At 43.9% G+C, this 19,917-nt stretch overlaps 2 protein-coding genes across 5 annotated transcripts in view; one reads left to right on the forward strand and one right to left on the reverse strand.

Moving 5' to 3' along the window:
• Positions 1–833: 833 nt before the first annotated feature.
• Positions 834–19,917, forward strand: part of LOC127058771 (neurabin-1-like) — a 74,520-nt gene continuing 55,436 nt past the window's right edge. The window contains exons 1-8 of one of the 4 annotated variants that reach the window (XM_050968975.1): positions 834–922; positions 1,759–3,648; positions 12,405–12,537; positions 13,216–13,336; positions 15,225–15,329; positions 15,552–15,672; positions 16,238–16,393; positions 18,104–18,157. In XM_050968975.1, coding sequence (XP_050824932.1) covers positions 2,011–3,648; positions 12,405–12,537; positions 13,216–13,336; positions 15,225–15,329; positions 15,552–15,672; positions 16,238–16,393; positions 18,104–18,157 — 2,328 coding nt within the window. In that variant the 5' untranslated portion in view covers positions 834–922; positions 1,759–2,010. Of the gene's footprint in view, positions 923–1,060; positions 1,165–1,282; positions 1,365–1,758; positions 3,649–12,404; positions 12,538–13,215; positions 13,337–15,224; positions 15,330–15,551; positions 15,673–16,237; positions 16,394–18,103; positions 18,158–19,917 lie in introns of those variants that run through there. The other 3 variants (XM_050968974.1, XM_050968977.1, XM_050968976.1) reach the window with 3 other exon arrangements.
• PDK1 (pyruvate dehydrogenase kinase 1) overlaps positions 14,072–19,917 on the reverse strand; it is a 94,751-nt gene continuing 88,905 nt past the window's right edge. Inside the window, exon 13 of the transcript XR_007776454.1 lies at positions 14,072–14,162. The gene's annotated coding sequence lies outside the window, so the exon portion shown is untranslated. The remainder of the gene's footprint in view (positions 14,163–19,917) is intronic.

Here is a 19,917-nt window from a genome sequence, read left to right on the forward strand (position 1 = left end):
TATTTTTCTTTGCCTTCTGATTCATTGTTCAACATTTTCCCTGCTGCAACCAGGAAGGCTGGATTTATTTTTTATTTATTGTTTTAATGGAAGTTAAGATTGTCACATAACTTTGGGAGCTGGGACTTTCAGAAAAAAACTCAAACATCTCCGGAGTTGACTGCGCTGTGTTTATTTTTAGGCAGACTGACTCTTTTTAGGTAAAACATTATTATTCGTGTTTCTAAATGTTTTTTCTTCGCTCCATGGCTGCGATCCTGCAAGGCGACACCTGCGTCTGCAGGGAGCAGCTTGCAGGTGTCTCCTGTCTAACACAAAAAAACGTTTGGGGGCACAACCATCCCTTCCAACTCTGCAAAACAGCTGTAGAGTAGAAGCACCAAGATATTTTCTGCGAGTGGGGGCCGGAAACTTTATTTTAAAATTTAGCGTTTTGAAATGGTTTTTGCTTCAGTTCTGGAATTACGAGGGAAATCCCGAGACGCGGTGATCATCTGGCCCGCTGGGTTCACCAGGAGCTGAGTCTCATCACCTCTCAGAAGCGGGCCCAGTGGAAATGGGAGCCGCTGGATCCAGGAACGGGCCCCTGTATCGGCGACTACGGGAGGGGAAACTATACATCAGAGAGAACCACCCTTAGGGCTGAAGGCTCCTCTGAGCAGCCGGGAGCAGAGTGACCCAGACACAACAGCACTCTCCCCCTTCCCCAGATGGTATCATCCCAACCAAGCCCTTATCCCAGCGTGGTATATCCCAGCGGAGGAGGAGCTTCCCTCGCCACCCCTCCTCCCCCAATGTGGAGCCGAATAGGCTCGTGCTGGTCGCGCCAGTCTTTGTGTGAGAGCGCGCGGGCGCCGCACACGGGGAAGGAGGGGGCGCCGGGCGGGCGGGCAGAGTGAGTCGGGCGGGCGTGATGCGGCCGGTGAGTGGGGCGGGGAAAGGAGTTCGGGCTGCGGCTGCCTGGGGGTGGGTAAGGACGGCGCTGTGCGTGCTGAGGGGAGGGAGCCGGGCAGCACCCCCGCCCCAGCTGGGCTGGAAAGTTTGGGGTGAGGGGCTGGGAAGCAGGGCTCGGCTCTCTGGGGAGCCCGGCTCCCGCCCCACGAGTCCCGGCCGCTCCTCGAGGGACTCGCTCTCCTGGGACGCTCCAACTCGGGGCCGAAACTTGTGGGTTTCTTCCCTTCCGGGCAGCGCGGGGCGCCCGGAGCCGCGAGGGACGTGCGGCGGCGGCGGGCCAGGCCGGGGGAAGCTGCCCCCCAGGGCGCCGCGGGAGCGAGTCTGGGAGCGCTGCGCCCCGGGGACACCACGCCGCGGGGCCGGCGCACGGGAGGGGCCAGGCTGGCCGCAGCTGCTCAGAGTGGAGCGGGGTGGGTTAGCCAGCGTGTCCCCCGGCAGCCGGGGTGGGTGGGACAAGCGCTGGGACGGGTTGGCTTTGGCCGCCCCGTAGGACATGGGGTGGCCCGTGGGAGGCGAGTCCGTGTCGGATATGGAGGGCGTGTTGGGCCGTGGCACCCCCGGAGGGCATAGAGTGAGAGTGACACACTCACTGAGTGTTAGTCTGGCGCTGCACTTCAGGTTGTTCATGGGCAGGGCAGGCAGACGTGTAGAGAACTTGATCTGCTCTTTCCTTGAAGGGAAGGGGGACACAATGGGCTTATTTCTCCCCCTTCCTCAGGGTGGGAAATTCCTTTTTAAGCTCAGATGCATGTCACACACTAGTGAGGTCCCAAGTAAATTAAATTATTCTTCCTCTCTCTGCAGATGGCTTTCTGGATACCATGATAACCAGAGGATTTAATATCATATATAACCAGATATGTCCTGATCTCTCTCCCATAACTCATTTCAATGTGAGCATGGAAGAATAACCCAGCCAGAGGCTGCTTTTCAAGTCTTACCCTCTCCAAGCCACACTAGGATCATATCTAGGCAGTGTGGGGGTGGCAGAGGCTGTTGGTGCTGTGGATTTTCCTCCACATTCTTTGCCCAGAGTGAGGGCCTCTGTTTCTGACAATGATGAAAACTGAAGGCAAAGGGGAAAGGACTTTGAGAAGCGCTTCTCCACACAGAAATACTTATAAATCTGATTTCCATGCCATCAAATGCTCTTTTGATGGGGTAAACATCCCTGAAAATGCTTCCAACAAAGTGGGCCCCCAACAGAAGCTGAACACCACCTCCAGTGGAGGGGGGAATGACCTTCATAGCCGAGGCAGAGCTGCCACCTATGGCAACAGAGTACACAAGATCAAAAACATGTTTCTGCAGATGGGGGGCTCCTCTGCCACACCACTGTGTGAAAGCAGCTCCCCCACTGAGACCAAGATCATTAGTAGGGCAGTACCAACCGATCTTGTACCTTCTCCCAGCAGCCCATCTTTCTACAGTGTCCAAAAAAATAACCTCCTTAATACTAGCCCCTGCTGCAGCCCCCTGGACTCACTGCCTGCGTCTTCTATGGGTGACAAAATCATCCGCAACAAAGATGAAGGTGATCTGGACAAAGCTGCCTTGGCAGAAAAGTTTTCTGAGACTAGGAAACTTTTCGAGAGGAACATAAAGCAGCGGAGCTCATTGGACAGATATTCTCCCAGCAAATGTGAAAGAAGTGATGATAAGACAAGACGTGGTTCAGCTTCTCCTGACTGCAGCAGTGTGGTGGATCATTTTAATTTCAATATAGATGTGATCCCTCATATGGCCCTGGAAAGAGCTGAAAGTCAAGGCAGTGATGAGCACAGGCAGCAGCATCTCAGTGGTGGACCGAGATCCTCCTCTTTGAATGCAGGACCAATTTCTAGGAGGCTGGAAAGTTTCCTTGGTGACAGTGACACTGAAGAATCCAAAGAAATTTCCAAAAGTGAGGGCACCCCAAGTCAAGGGTATGTGCTCCCCTGTAGTTGGGAGTCACCTGCTGCTATTCAAGGATGCACTGAGGAGAGTCCATGCCCCAAAGAGGCTGTTTGTCTCAGCAGCAGGGATGAGCTGAGTCAGTCACCTGAAGAAGTGCATACAAGGGAGCAAGTGGCTCCTGGGAGGGCCCAGCAGGATGTGAACAACATATCTGATAAGGAGGCCAAGTGGTTAGGGGACAGTGGCTCCCCACAGATCTCCCAGGTAGAGATGGTTCAGGTGGAACTGGTTGCAGTGCAAAAAGAAACCTCAGGGAATAAAGAAGATACCTTGAGGAAAGATAGTGTCTTTCATGAGGAACAACCACTTGGGCACCAAACCGGGGAAGAGAACAGGAACAATCATTCATTTGGAGGACTGGAAGAGATAACAGTGTGCAGTGAGCTCAGTCAGAAAGAAAGAAGAGAGAGAGTGTCTCTGAAGGAGGTTCTTGTCACACAGGTTCGGGACAATCTAGAACAGGAGGGAGACACTGAAGAGGAGGAGGAGGAGCATGTGGTGGAAAATCAGAGAGAGAAGTTTATTGCATTTTCTGTCAGTGCTTTTGGAATAGAGAATGCAGCTTTTGATGATGACCGGGATACAGAGTCTGAAAACCAGGGCCCTGAAGATAAAGAAACATTAGAGGAGGAAGAGGAGTATACCTATGACAGTGATTATGAGGAGTTTCCTGGGCTGTCTGAAGAGGAAGATCCTGAGCCAGACAAAAGAGTCAAGTTTTCCACAGCCCCTATCAAGGTAAAATATGTCGTAATGATGTTTTGCTTTATTCACCTTTCAGAACTTTTAAAATGGTGTTTATATTTCTTATTGTATTAGATTTAAATTGCAAAATGAAGCAATATTGAATAGAGTTGTAAACAAGAATTACCACATCTAACAGTTAATTGCAAAATTCTTCAGGATTTCAACCTCCTCTCGACCTGGGGTCATCTAGCAAACCTGAGTTATTCCGGCTATACGTTAAATGCAAGGGGTGTGTGTGATTATTCAGCATACTTTTCTCTATTAGATGATGATATTCGGGGGATACAGATTTCATCTATGTTATAGTCATGATTTTTACCTTGTTAGGGCTTGCTTTCCCTCCTTTTGAACTGCGGGACCTAAAAAGGGTCTAATCTATGCTGTAATTCCTATAGTGGAGGACCCCATAGTTTCCCAACATGGCTAAAACACAGTTGTGTGCTATCAACCTGTTAATTAAAACTGTTCTAATCATCTTCCCAAACCTATTCTGCTGCAGTAGATGTTGACTGGGCAGTAGCATGGTTAAGGTACAGAGTTAGTAATTTGTTGATCCTAGTTAAACTCCGGGACTGAACTGGGTTGTCTGTGGAGGAAAAATGGTTGTTTTTTTTACTTGTGATTTATGTTAAGCTGTATTTGGATGGAAATTGGAATTCAGTTAAAATGCACAAAAAGAGCATTTTAAAATTATGCATTAGTTAAATAAAATTACCTGAAATGTGTTGGGTACATTTAAAAAAAAAAAAAAGACATTTATCAAAACCTGTTTTGCATTTAAAGCTGATTTATTAAACTTAGGGAGTATTATCAGAAGTTAGCAAATTGAACTGATTGTTTCTCATACACGCTATGACTAAGGCCAGAAGGGACCACCAGATCATCTAGTCTGACCTCCTGTGTCTCACAAGCCATCAGCAGCACCCAGCACCCAAATCCTAAGCTTAACAGCCAAAGTTAGATCAAGGTTTTACAACTCACAGAAGACTAGTCTTTAAAGTGCCACAGGCAGAGAATAGGAGGGGCTGAGGCAGGGCCGGAGCTAGCAATTTTGGCGCCCTAAGAACCGCGGCACGCCGTGGGGGGCACTCTGCCGCTCGCCGGTCCCGCAGCTCCGGTGGCCCTCCCGCAGGCGTTTCTGCGGAGGGTCCGATGGTCCCATGCTTTGGTGGAGCTGCCGCAGGCATGTCTGTGGATGGTCCACCGGAGCCTCGGGACCAGCGGACCGTCCACAGAAACGCCTGCGGAAGGTCTACCGAGGCCGTGGGACCAGCGGACCCTCCGCAGAAACGCCTGTGGGAGGTCCACCGGAGCCGCCTGCCGCCCTTCCAGCAACCGGCAGAGCGCCCCCCATGAAGTGCTGCCCCAAGCACGCGCTTGGCGCGCTGTGGCCTGGAGCCGGTCCTGGGCTGAGGTGCACCAGTGCCTGAGACCCTCGCAATGGCAGTGTGATACACCTAGAAAATCCTGGCAAGCGATGCACGCCCACATGCTGCAGAGGAGGGCAAAAAATGAAACTGTCACTGCTAGTCTGGCCTGGAGAAAAATTTCTTCCCCGCCCCACATATGGTGATCAGTTAGACCTTGAGCATGTGAGCAAGAACCAGCCAGCCAAGTACCCAAGAGAGAAAATGTTTGGTGCCACCTCTGAGCCCTGGCCCCCTCCCTCCAATATCTCATCTTTAGCTGTGGCCATCCCTATGTCATGTCTGCTACTCTTCCCCTCTTTTAGCTTTCTGGTGACTGCAACAAGAATAGCTTTACTATTTTCCACCCTCCAAAGCCTCAGTCTTGTTCTATAGCCTCTGGCTTGCAGATATCTGATAAATTTAAAACGTCTCAAAATGCATACTCTGGATGTTTTGAAGGGAGACACATTCTCTCTCTCTCTCTCTCTCTCTCTCTCTCTCTCTCTCTCTCTCTCTGTTCTACAGTCTCATCTCATTGCTTCCTGGTTGTTGGGTGGTGGGAGGGAGGGAGATGGGGTGGGGGCAGTCTGCTGCTTTACTGCATCCCTGCTTCTCTTTTTGGGGAGGGGAAATAGTTTGAGTGCCTGACTGTACTGTTCAGAGTTTCTTAAGCAACAGTAGCATGAAACTGATCTTATTCTTATGTCTTTTCATTGTGCTGTTCAGATCTCTATGCTCAACACTGAAACCAACAAAATTCTGAGCAGCAGAAGAGGCACTGTAGCTGTGTGAGGACTTAGGAAGCCAACATTGCATTAGTTTATGGTGCATTTAAGCTTGAAGGATTATCTTCTCGGCCAGGAGGGTTAGAGGTGTTTTTAAATAAAAGTATAGATTCTGCAGATGCTGTCAGATGGGTAGTAGGAATCTTTTCTCTAGGTGAGTGGATTTTTCAAGCCCTACTGCTTTGTGGTTTCTGTGGAGATACAGGGTACTGGGTGAGAGGTATTGAGTGATTGCTCATCTGCTTTTAGGATGTTGTTGAAGACCACCTGTTTGTTCTGTTATCTCTACTGTTCAGAGTATTTGTGAAGCCACTAAGGAAGATCATGAGATGGTTTGAGTGGCAATACCAGTATAATGATGACACGTAGCTCTTTTACATCGCCTTATTGCACCTGCATGAAATAACATGTTTGCTTTTTTCCTGTTTTTAATCAAGTTGGGATATGGATAAGAGCTACTCAACCTGGAAAGTAGAGAGTTGGAAACAGATTCTGGTAATGGAAGTGGTAGTAGTAAAGGGCAGCCCTTAAGTAAAGTAGTAAAGGGCATCCTGTAAGTAGTATCTGTATGTCTTTTCAGGGGTTCACAGTTTTGAATCCTGCTGCAATCCTGGAGAGACTGAGGATTCCAAAAGACAACTTCAGTAGCTAAGAGTATTCTTTCATCTTTGTTTGACAAGGAGGATGTGGTGTTTTCTGATGGATAACTTGAGTGAATTTGAGTTTCTTGTGTGGCCTTCATTTTTTTTTCCTCTTGGTGTTTTGAGTTAGTCAGTTTAGATAATTTATTTTTACAGCTAATCTACAGTTCTTATGTGAAGGGTGCATTTTTAAACTTAAAAGATATATAAAATCTAATTGTAAACTTGCAGAATTCATAGGTGGTATACTCATTTGTATCTGATTATGAATATTTTGAGAACTCAATGAAAGTTCTTAATGTTTATATCTAGAAACAGACTGAAAAGTGAGCAAAATACAGGATTGAGTATTCAAAGTTATGAACAACTTAGTCTTTTCTTTAAAATATTTAGGTTAACTTTCTTGAACTATGTGAATAGCTGTGAATTAATACAGAATATCACCTAACCTATGTTACCTTAAAGACATCCAAATTGTTTTCCAGCATTGGATTCATTTTTCTGAATGTGGTAAACTGCAATTAAAATATTTAATTGTTTACATAAGGTATTTTTGATTTTAGAAATTTCCATACCTACTTTTTAAAATCCTGTTTTGGTTCTAACCATATCGGAGCACTCTCTCTTCCAGTGAGATCTTAACTCAACAGTCTGGAAAGAAAAACTTTAAATCTGACACTTGCTGTGTTAACACTTCGGCATTTGTTGTTTGACTACTGAGAGGTTTCATTTTTTGGCATTGGAATGTCCATTCTTCTCACAAGTGCTTTGAATTCTGTCCTCTTTGTACCTCTTCATATGCTCCTTTTGGACAACCTTAGACTTGATCCTCGGCCCCTTTGAACCCAGTACACTGCATCCTTTATTCTTGTCAGTACTATATAAAATCCTTCCTAATTTTATTTTAAGAGAGTGTGAAAACAAATAATAAAGTTAAGACAGGTGTTTGGTGTTCCAGATTGTGTCTTAAAGTTGATTAAAGGATTTGGTGAAATGGAGGCAAGGCGATGCAATTAGAATGAGTCTATGATTGCTTGGCCGATAGAATACAAAGTAAGAAATACTTAAGTCATTATGCCCAAGACTGTGTCTAAATATTACAAAACTGGTCATTTTCTACATGGATGTAATTAGGGTTTTGGTAAATCAGTGTGCCAGGGAGGAGGACTGGAGTTGCTGGTTGAGGGGCTGACTTGAGAAACCTTACCTGCACTGATTCTCTCTGCTTTACTCCCTACTACCACAAACACTTTTCCCAATCATCCTCCTTTGTATGAGCAGTCTCTTCCTGCTGCTTTGTCATCCTCAGCCCTAGAAGCAGCAGTAGATGATAGTGTGTGCTTTCATCAGATGCCTGGGACTTTTGGCACAAAGCTGAACCCAGAGTCTATGCTATGGTGGCTGCTGACAGTAGGTGGGATGAGAACTTGCTGCCTTGTCTGGGAAAGGGTTGATACAGCCATAGAGGAGCATAACATAGTGGGGTGGGGGGGGGAAAGCCAATTTGAAGTAGAAGTGTGAAGAATTGGGTTGGCATGGAATCTGGGTCTTGTACTTAGGAAGTGGCACAGATGTTCTGATCAGTCCTAAAAGCACCTCTTTCTCAGTGTTTCAGTGTGGTAAATTAGGGCGTATCTACATGTACAGCGCTGCAGTGTGTCTGGTGAAGATGCTCTGTGCTGATGGGAGAGAGCTCTTCTGTGGGCATAATAAAACCAACTCTGCAAGCAGCAGGAGCTATGTCAGCAGGAGAAGCTCTCCCATTGACACAGCACTGTCTTGAATGGCACTTATGTTGGGGTAATAGAAGTAGTGTCTATGACAGGGGTGCCGAAGGTGTCACACAAGCTGATTTTCAGTGGCACTTGCACTGCCTGGATCCTGGCCACAGGTCCAGGGGGCTCTGCATTTTAACTTAATTCTAAATGAAGCTTCTTAAACATTTTAAAAACCTTATTTACTTTACATGCAACAATAGTTTAGTTATGTTATCGACTTACAGAAAGAGACCTTCTACAAACGTTAAAATGTATTGCGGGCATGCGAAACCTTAAATTAGAGTGAATAAATGAAGACTTGGCACACCACTTCTGAAAGGTTGCTGACCCCTGGTCTAGTCTGTGGCACATAAGCCACTTGGGCTCTTCAGGGCAACTGTTAGTCCTGGGGGAATTCTGTGCCCTGCGCAATGCAGAATTTGCACAGAAATTAATATTATGCGCAGAATTTCCCTCCCAGCCCATGCCCCCCGCCCTCGAAATAGGCTGCAGAGCTGCTGGCTGTCACCAGGGGGCGCTGGACCTGGACCCACAGAGCTTAGCTTTCAAATAGAGGAGAGGGGGAGGGGAAGGGTTCCCAGCAGCTGTAGTTCCCAGCACACCCTGAAAGAAGGAGGGGGCTTACAGGGAATGTTGTACAAGCCTGGGATCTAGCATCAGGCTGTTTCTCCTTGTGGATCACTGGCTCGGGAGGGAAGGTATGGGGGGGAAGGTGGTATGAGTATCTGGCCTGGGGAAGTCCCACAGTTGGATGAGAGGGGGAGCGTGTGAGTGTCTTGGTTCAGGGGGACACCCACGGCTGGCCTCTGGGGAGTAGGGGGTGTGTATGAATGTCTGGGCTGGGGGGCGTGCCCCGTGGCTGAGTTCTGGGGGTAGGGGACACATGCGAGTGTCTGGGCTGGGCGGCATGCCCCACGGCTGGGCTCTAGGGGGGTAGGGGACTCGTGTGAGTGTCTGGGCTGGGGGGTACCCCATGGCTGGGTTCTGGGGGAAGGGTTGTGGGTTTCTGGGCTGGGCGGGACCCGTGACTGGGCTCTGGGGGAGGGGGTGCGTGCAAGTGTCTGGATTCTGGGGGAGGGAAGGGCTGTGGGTTTCTGGGCTGGGGGTGCCCAATGGCTGGGCTCTGGGAGGAAGGTTTGTGGATGGCTGGGCTGGTGGTGCCCAGTGGCGGGGCTCTGGGGGGAAGGGTTGTGGGTGGCTGGGCTCTGGGGAAGGGGTGCGTGCAAGTGTCTGGACTCTGTGGGGGGGAGGGTTGTGGGTTTCTGGGCTGGTGTGCCCAGTGGCTGGGCTCTGAGGGGAAGGGTTGTGGGTGGCTGGGCTGGGGGCTGCCCAGTGGCTGGGCTCTGGGCGGCTGGGCTGGGCGGAGCCCAGTGGCTGGGCTCTGGGGGAGGGGATGCGTGCAGGTGGCTGGGCTCTGGGGGGATGCCCTGTGGCTGGGCTCTGGAGGGAAGGGTTGGGGGGGCTGGGCTGGGCGGGGCCTGGTGGCTGGGCTCTGGGGGAGGGGGTGCATGCAGGTGGCTGGCTCTGGGGGGATGTCCTGTGGCTGGGCTCTGGAGGGAAGGGTTGTGGGGGGGCTGGGCTCTGGGGGGAAGGGCTGTGAGTGTTTGGGCTGGGTAGGGCCTGGTGGCTGGGCTCTAGGGGATAGGGGGCAGAGAAACAGGAACTGGGTTGTTGTAGGGGTTTCCTTAACTACTCCTGGAGGAATTTTTTTTTGTTTCTGTTGTTACAGACATGGTTGTTGATACATATTTTGAAATAAATTACCAAATTAATTGAAATAGGCATGATTATAAAGTGTTATTTTGACAAAATGTGCAGAATTTTTATTTTTTGGCGCAGAATTCCCCCAGGAGTAAGCTGTGTTAAGAAGAAAACCTTGTATTTGATTATTAATTGAAAAAGTTACCTGAGCCATGACCAATTGAAAAATGGAACCGTTTAAACTAGCCATATAATTATGGTACACTGCCTTCCCTGTAATCCCAAAAGTAGCACTGATTGAGCTGGGAGTTCCCTGAGCATTCCTGCTGCCCATCAGCTCCTGTGCTATAGACATCTTCTGAATTGCAGGAAGGGAGGAGCAAGTAGCTCTGGTTGCTCCCTTGTTAACTTCTCTTCTGGGATGTGGGAGTCCTAGGAAGAGCAGGATAAGAAATTGACTGATTCTGCCTGAGCCTAAAGGAGTGTTCCACAGCGGCCGACCAGAGGGTAGAAAGAGAAGATAAGAAACAGCAACTAGTTAGAGTTCACTACTTCCTCATTCCCAGCATAGGCCAAGCCTACTGCGATTTATTTTTCTTTTTTCTGTCCCACTCTTCTTTACTGCTTCTGGCCAGTCATTTTAGTACCTTTTTCCCTACCTGGGTGATATAGCTAGACAGATCCCAGAATCCACACTGGTGGAAACAAACACACAGGAAAACAAGTTTAATGTCACTATTTTGTCTTTGGACCAATATTGATGTAATCTACCTTTGGACTAAAGGCGTAGAAGTGGCTAGAACTTGGCAGTGCAATATAGGCTTGGTCGGATTAGATTTAACTCTGTAGATGTTTGTAAATGTTGATTTCAGCTGACACACTGAAATAAATGAAAAAAATCCATCGGTAACAGTGAGAACAGCTTTCCCAACACACCTTGTGCCTGCAGCGATTGGGTGTCCCCAGTCCTGTGCAGGGAGCCCTCTGCAACCTACTCCCGTCACTAGAGTGAGAGCGCGAGGCCAGTGACACCCAGTCCTTGCTGGCACAAGGTGTGGAGAAGACTGGGGTCTTGGCAAGCAGAGACTCCCCCACAACAGGACTTGGAGAAGGAGGAGGAGGAGCCCTCATCTATAGGAGATGCCACTCTGCTGCTGAATGGCTCCATCCCCAGGCAGAAACCATTCAGCAACAGGGTGGCCTCTGCTGGGACTGGAGGCTTGTTGTCCTCCTTGTGGTCTTGACTGGGGTTCTCTGCTCTGCCTCACCAAGACCACAGCCTCCCCCACACATTGTGCCTGCAAGGATTGTGTGTCACCAGCCCCACAGCCATGCAGGGAGTCCTCTGCAGTTCTGCTTTCATGGCCTTACTCAAGGCCATCCGTAGCCATTTTGATGCCCTATGGCTATGCAACTCCTTTGCTGCACTTCCTGCCACCAGTGAAAGCAGGCCTGACCCTGCTGCAGTCCTCAGGGGAGTGGGGGTGAGGCTAGGGCAGAGCAGAGGCTGGAAGAGATGGGGCAGAGCAGGGGTGGGGGCTTTGGGGAAGGGATGGAATGGGGGAAGGGCTGGGTCAGAGCAGGGGTGGGGGCCATGGGGAAGAGGCAGAGCAGGGGCTGGAGGAGCGCGCAGCTACGTAGGGTACCAGGAAATTTGAGCTGATACTTTGTGTATGAGTAGGGACAGCCCTAGCCTTACTCACTCACCATCCAGGAATGTGGGTGCCCTTCTTGGGCAGGAACTGTTTCAGCAGTGGGGTGACCTCCCCTGCTGCCGGGGACTTGTCCTCCCCCTAACTTTCTACCTGATTTTCTTTTTTTTTCCTCAGCATAAAAATATATATTTAAGCATGAACATTTTCTTTCATTGTAAATAAAAACCACTGTCGATATAGTATTTATTTCATCTCGTTTCTGGTTTGCCATCTTAGTCCTGGTTATTTATTAGTGTTTATTATTACCACTTTATTTTTAACAAACATTCAGCTGCAGTGATTACTAAATATAGTAATGTATGTAACATGGTATTTCCTTTTTCTGGGAGACAGTTTGAATCTCTTGCAAAATCAAACTGCATCTGTTCATAGCATAAAGTGATTAGCAGATTATGCTCTATTTTTTATAGCGATCTTACAAAGGCTCTATAATAGCATTCCCTGGTTATCTAAGAGGAGAGAAGTATGCCTGAGTGAGTTCAGGTGCATAGTTGTTTCATATTCAAGTAAAAGGTACTGAAATATTTGGCTTGACACTTATAAATATTATCCCCTCTGAAACTATCCTGTGTATGTATTTGAAAACAAAATCCTGCAACCTCTTTATTGCTCAGATAAGTTGTGTGTGTAGGACAATGAAATAGTTAGGTTGGCTTTCTTTTTGATATTCATGTTTGAGTCAAAACTGCAGTAAAATAAGATCTCTTATCTTTCTAAGGTTTTCAGTACTTATTCAAATGAAGATTATGATAGACGTAATGAAGAGGTTGACCCTGTGGCAGCATCAGCAGAGTATGAACTAGAGAAGAGGGTGGAAAAAATGGAAGTGTTTCCTGTGGAAATTGAAAAAGGTGCAAGTTAAATGTCAAATAATTGCTTGGGAAAATGATTTTTCTTGTATAGGCTGAAGCCATTTGAAGATGTTTCTACTATGTTTAGGCCTCGATCCTTGAAAGACTTGCACGCAGCTTTACTTTACATCAGAATAGTTTCGCTGAATTAAGTATTTATTGTAAATTGTTGTCGCTCAGTTACAGTCCAGTTGAGGTACGACAATTTACACCAGCCTAAGGATCTGGCCCATAATGCATAAAGTACATAAGTGTTTGTAAAATGGGAACCATTAGTAGCTCAAACTCCTAGAACTTTAGAATTCAATCCACAGTTATCAGATACAACAGTGTGGGGGCCTCCGAAGTTGGGTGCCTAGATAGACAAATAACATTAAACTCTTTTCACAACACACACAGACTTTCATAATGGGGATGTAAAGCTTTTGCTGTTCTGGATCATTTTAATTAAGTAAGATTTTGTATTTGTCTGTTGAGTTGTAATCTTACTGGAAACAGCCAGTCTGAGTTATCATTATGTTGCAAATATTACTAAGGAGGAGACGCAGCAAGCCAGTGAACATGTTAGATGAAGACCAGGAATAGCACATGTGCATTTTCATTGATGACTATAATAATTTATGAAAACTACCTTTTAAAATGTGTTGTGGCTAATGTTAGAATTTTTGAGTCCCATAGGTGACAGTGGTCTAGGCATTAGTATTATTGGAATGGGTGTTGGTGCAGATCAGGGACTGGAAAAACTGGGAATTTTTGTAAAAACAATAACTGAAGGTGGAGCTGCTCAAAGAGACGGACGGTGAGTTTTCATTCAAGTTGCTCATACCATTTTGCTAACTACCAGACTTTGCAAAAATGATTTACAGTCAAAGACTCTTCAGTGAAATATATATAAAATGTAATATAGTAATTCTCTTTTTAGATGTACAGTATATGAATTACAGAAACCTGGAAGGCAAAAAACTGATAGTATTATGCTCTTAAAATATTATGACATTTAATCGGATAACTAACTGCAATTTTCATTGAATTTGACTTCTCAAATCTTCTTATAAATTATTCTAATCCCAAAGTACAGGAGGATATAATACAGTACAGCATATTTTAATATCAGACATCTGCAATTTCTTCTTCTTCCACTATTTTGGTATCTAGTTAAGCATGAAAAAGCCTTAGGAGACATATCAAGTTAAACACTTAGGCCACGTCCAGACTAGGAATTAAAATCGATTTTAGATACGCAACTTCAGCTACGAGAATAACGTAGCTGAAGTCGAATTTCTAAAATCGAGGTACTCACCAGTCTGGACGGCGCGGCATCGATGTCCGCGGCTCTCCGCGTCGATTCCGGAACTCCGTTCGGATTGATGGAGTTCCGGAATCGATGTAAGCGCGCTCGGGGATCGATACACCGCGTCCAGACTAGACGCGATATATCGATCCCCGAGCAATCGATTTTAACCCGCCGATGCCGCGGGTTAGTCTGGACGAGGGCTTAAACACTAAACTTGTTATACCTGTTAGCTAGTGTAAATCAGCACAGTGGTTTTGACTTCAGTGGCATTAGACTGATTTACACGAGCTGCAAATCTCACCCTTTGTCTTCCATCTTGTACACAATTATCCTAAGAATAAGAAGAGAAATAAATTGTTTCAGGCATAGGCCAGGTACTGATTATCTGATTAGGAAGAACCTTCTCTTATGGTAAGATTGTTCAATACTTATCCATAATAGAGTTTCTTACACCTTCCTTTTTAGGCATTTGCTGAAGGCTGCTGACAAAGCATAATAGACTAGATAGACCATTGGTTCGATCCAGTTTGCTAATTCCTATGTCTTATGTTGCAAAAGTTAATATTTGATTAAACTTCATTTTGGACTTTTTCAAGTCATGTGACTTAAACTGTGAAGGTATCAGTAAACATCCCTATAAAATCTACTCCAAAATAAGCAAAACTAAATCTAGAGTTCTGTGTTCACCAAGATAGTGGTAGGATTTAGGTAAGGGCATTTGCAGGACATTTTTGTCCACCTGTGCCACTTACTTTACTGGCAGTGCCTGTGGAAAAAGGTGGCCGTTTATTTTTCTTGGCTTACCCACCCATGCATGGTGATATCTTTCGACTAATGCATTGATCTAGAAGCTGTAGTATGGTACCTCTTGAAAAGACTATAATTTAATAGCTTGTGATAAAGTTATTTCTTCAGAGGTAGGAATATTTTATTTATGAATTCATGTGACTATCTTATTGCTTAACTATTTCTTCTGCTTTTTAGTAACTATATATCCCCGATCTCCAAACAGTTGTCACCTTTACAAGGCACAAGTTAGGTTTGCCTGCAGCAGCAATGAAAACACTTGCAGGATATGCATGCACAAAACATTCCCACAAGAATAATGTTGACAACCCGAAACGCCAGTAAGAATGTAAATTGCTGAAAATATCAAGGCAAATATAAAACACATTAAAATAGATTAACTTCATAGGAGTCAAGGGACAGGAGATCAATGTTTTAGCTGTTAACCTGAGGCTAAACAAATTGTCAAATTAAATACTGCAGAATTTAAAGGGATATTTATCACATAGAATTAATAATAATTTCAATTTACATTGTGCAGATAATTTGTTAAACTAAAATCTTTTTGTCAGCTTTATTGCTAAATATTGAATGATTTGCCTTGCAGAATCCAAGTAAATGATCAGATTGTTGAGGTTGATGGTATAAGTTTAGTAGGAGTAACTCAGCTTTTTGCAGCCACTGTGCTAAAAAACACCAAAGGCAGCGTGAGGTATGTGTTTTTTTTATATGTATATATTTTATAATTTAAAAAAAATTGGGAATAAATTGTTCATTAACAGAGAGATGAAGGGAAAGAAGCAGCAAATTGTGTAAAATGTTTTTATATAAATTTAACATAAGTGGTCACCAAAGACAACAGTGTAACAGGCTACCATATATTAAACATACACTTGTCCTGTACTACCTTTTAATTGGTTTTTTTTCCTTATAGGTTTCTAATTGGAAGAGAGAAACCTGGGACTCAGAGTGAAGTAGCTCGTCTTATCAGTGAGACATTAGAGCAAGAGAGATGCCTATATGAGCAGCACTGTGCCCGAGATGATACAGAACAGGTATAGCTACCAATAAAATAGCTATATAGTATATAAAGTAAGTCTGTATTTTTAATCATGACTTGGAAATATTTTACAGAAAATGGACTAAATGTTTTTGAACCAGACAACCAAGGGATAAAAGTGAAAAGGTGCAACTTGATTAAAAATGATAATAGTAACATATAAACTTTGAACTATCACTTCATATAATAATGTCACTTAATACATTCTCAACAGGCCTTAGGTTGGTATCCTATCTGAGCAGGACACAGTCTTCTGGGAGAAAACTTCAAGAGAGGAAGTTAAATATTAAAAATCAACTATCATTTGGGATAGCTGTTTCTTATTTGCCCTTCCTGTTCGGGGAATTTTTATGTAAAATGTTTGCAGATTACCTTAACAGTACATTATAAGTATAAGTTGCTCAATCAACAAGGGAAAGAGGACAATTGCTAGTCAAAAGAAGTGATGTAATTATGATTTTGGGTTATTTGAAGAATGTATGTTTAAGATAATAGGTTTTTGCCATTAAAGAAAGGTCTATGCTTTACTTCAGTAGAGTAATGTTTTTATATCTTGTTAGGATGATGATTATGATGATGATGAGGATGAGGATGCTTTTGAGTCACATTTACATGGAAAGTCTGTGGAAGTCTTTTATCTTCCTGAAAATGAAAATGAAGATATGAATTTGCCACTGGATATGGATTCAGCACAGTTTCTTCTTAAATTTAAAGAGGTACAATAACATAACCTAAGTTTCTTACAAATCTTATGTGGTGTATCGAAGAGCATCTGGGTCTTCTAAAGTTGGTATTAATCTCCTTTGTGCCCTGTCTCATCATATTCTTCTTTTTCCTCTGACAAGAAAAGGCTTCTTGTAAACGACCTTTCAAATTTGGGGATTTTGTCAAAATTGACGTACATAAAATTCAAAATAAATGTTTCAGAAACTTAAAAAAAAAGCTGCCAGAGCATTGGATCAAAAGACGTTGACTATCAGAAACTATAGGGCTTTGTTTATACTGCCTTCCCAGTGTACCATGGTCCCAGCTTCAGCTGATAAAAGTAAAAATAAATCTCATATAAATGTATCAACTTTTCTACTTAACTCAAACTAATACTTATTTTCACATATTCCAGACATAGGCGTAACTATCTTCTTTGGCTTGATTTTTCTGTTTACCGCATGAGTTTAGTGTGGGAGTTCTTAAAAGAGTATATGAAGCAAATCTAGAAATATTATTCCTATACACTAAACAAAAATTGAGGGTATCTGAACTATAGCCCTTTCCCATAAAGTGATTAACATGCTGTTTTGTAAACAAGTATGTGCAAGTTGATTTTTGCAGACTGCTTTTTGGGCAAAATATGCTCTGCATAAGAGCTCTGTCACCCTGTGGTGGCAGTGGTGGATGCTTCTCCCTACTTACTTTCTAATGAGGTTTGGATTTATTAGAGGATTTGTGAAGCTGATTTTCTTGGTGATACTGAAGGAGTTTGGATTCCAGACTGGAGACCACTTCCAATGTTGTTTAAGTTAGGGAAGCATGGTGAGAATCTACTAGACCATAATGGGACATCCGTGCATAAAATACCTTATACGCTTGGGGATATGATGAGAAATGACTCTAAGTGGAAATCCATTCTCTGTTGATCGTGAATCTAAATCAAGTGTTCAAACTCATAATTTCACTTGTTTCAACATACTTTTGGTATTCTGTGCCTCTAGGGTGAGATTTAAGAGCTAAGAGGTTGTCTTCAACAAATTTGCTATTGCCCTTATGTATGCATACTTAATAGTAGATTTCTGAAGACATACTGTTGTAATTGTCTGTGTTCTTGACTTAAATGAAGCCTTTATGTACCCCTGTAATCTACTGAAGTCTCTTGATACCAAAGTCTTGCTCCTTAAACATACGGCTTCATGTAAAAATACTTCATGATAGTCTTTATGAACTTAAATAAAAAGACCTAGCGCTACTGTATTTTTCACTTGACTGCATTTACTACTTGCCCAGTTACAAAGCATTACTGACTTTCACTGTTTTTGGCATGTTCACTTCATTTCAAACAGGATTTTAATTTGCTTGCTTTTCTTAGCCATTTCCATAAATTAATTTGTGAATTTTTCAAATACAGATGGTCATGATTTGGTTTTTTTTTTTTAATAACAAATATGGACATCATAAGACCCATAAACCTTTTCTTCTTAAATTGGGAGCTTAATTTTGGAAAAAACATGTAAAGTATCAGAGCCTGGTTCTCCTCTTTAATGCTGGTGAAAATCATGAGTAACTTCATTGAGCAAGTGAATGGATTTACACTAATGTAAAACTGGCTTAAGTGAGAGGAGAATCAGGTCTTAAATATTTAGTAACAAACTTGCAATAATCTTTCAAATATCTTTCTGTATATTTCTTGACAAAACTATTACATTTCATTCTAGCTACAATTAAAGCATGCAGTAACAACAGCTGAAGTTAACCAACTAAAAGAGAGAGTAAGTTACTACTTTTAAAGTTTTGCAATGTTTAATGTTCACATTGTTCATGATAGGATTAATGTTTACAGGAGAAAAAGTTGGAAACCAAGTGAAGGTGAGTAGATGTCTATTTTAAGACTAGGGCACCATGTACTTTGAGTACACTAGACACACATTTGTAAACCTAAATTCTGGGTTACACAAATACTGAATTCTGTGACAGATTGAAGAAATTCTTCAATAGGATAAAATGCTTGAATAATATTGTTTAAAGTAGAATTTATTGAATTGAATAGTTCAATGGATAGAAATTTGCCTCAGTTCAGTATTGGTGTTTCATAAAAATTAGGTGCCTTTGTGTAGAAATTAGAGAGCCGTGGATGTATTTGATACTTTGGGGCAGTGGTCACTTCTAGGAAAGAGTTTTTGGAGTGTTATAGGAGGGGGAACTGGGGTGGAGATTCCCCCGGCCAACCTCCCCACGATACAAATACACAAGCTTCTTGGGTGAGAGGGCATGCCATATAACTTCTCTTGGGCTGAGGGCTAGCTCAGCATTCTTACAGTTTCTGGTTGCTCTGGGAAAGAGAAGTTTTGTCTCCTCTTTTCCATGTTGTTGGGTGAGGTGGGGACAGAGCTATGAGCAACCGTTTTCTTATGTGTAGAAATACTGGTCTTAGGGCATGGAGAAAGTACAGCAGCGTGTCTCTCTGATTCTTCTCCATGAGCCAGGTTACAACCAGTTCTGATGAATTTTGGCCATTTACTGCTGTCTCCAGAAGGGCATTCATCAGCATCCTGTGCACGTGACAATGGTGTATGCTGCATGTCTTTCAGCCTCAGCACAGAAAGTTAGACAACTGGGCCATGGCCATGTGTGCAGATATACTACTAAGCACACAGATATTAGGAACTATAGAACATTTCTTTATTAACTTGTTACATTTACATTCCAACATGACAGAAGGGAAATCAAGAGAAAAATTATTTTTAAACCAAAAAGACAGTACTTCTCACTCAGACATGAGATGGAACACTAAAATGTTGCTAATACTAAAATTAAACAGGAAACTTCAATAGAAACATAAATCTAGGTCCCAGTGATGCAGCTGGCCTCATGTTGTTGGGCTTTGAGAAAGTGTAGGGATTCCACACGTGATAACCTATTTGCAGGATCGGGGCCTTAGTGACTTGCTAGGGAATCAGAGAACAAGTAGGAAAATACTGAGGCAGGGGAAGGGGAAAACATATTGAGCAGTAGTCTCTTGTGTGTCTGTACCTTCTGTAGATCAGGGTTCTCAACATTTTTCTCTCTGAGGCCTTCCCCCAATATGCTGTAAAACCTCCACGTCCCAGCTTTGTCACAACTGTTTTTTGTTGTTTGTGTTTTTTGCATATATGGTAGATTAAAAATCAGGGCTGGCATTAAGGGGTAGCAAGCAGGGCAATTGCCTGTGGCCTCAAGAGGTTGGGTTTCGGCTTTCTGCCATGAACCCCAGAGAGGCTAACACCGGCCTGGCTCTCTGGCTTATTTTGGCAGACATTCTGAAACCTGCTTATGGCCCCCAGACTCCTGGTTGAGAACTGCTGCTATAGAGAAAAGATCTTAGGTATTATATTCTGTTGGCATTCTAGGGCTAGAGGTTGATTCAGTACCTTTTTCCTTGCATGTTTGCTAGCAACTTTCCAGAATGACTTCCTTTTCTTGCTTTCTTTTTGAGAATTAAACAGTGCAGAAAACTCTCATTGGCTTTAAAGTGGAAATGTGGTGTCATCAG

This window comes from Gopherus flavomarginatus, chromosome 10, assembly GCF_025201925.1.
Source record: "Gopherus flavomarginatus isolate rGopFla2 chromosome 10, rGopFla2.mat.asm, whole genome shotgun sequence".
Lineage (NCBI taxonomy): Eukaryota > Metazoa > Chordata > Testudines > Testudinidae > Gopherus > Gopherus flavomarginatus.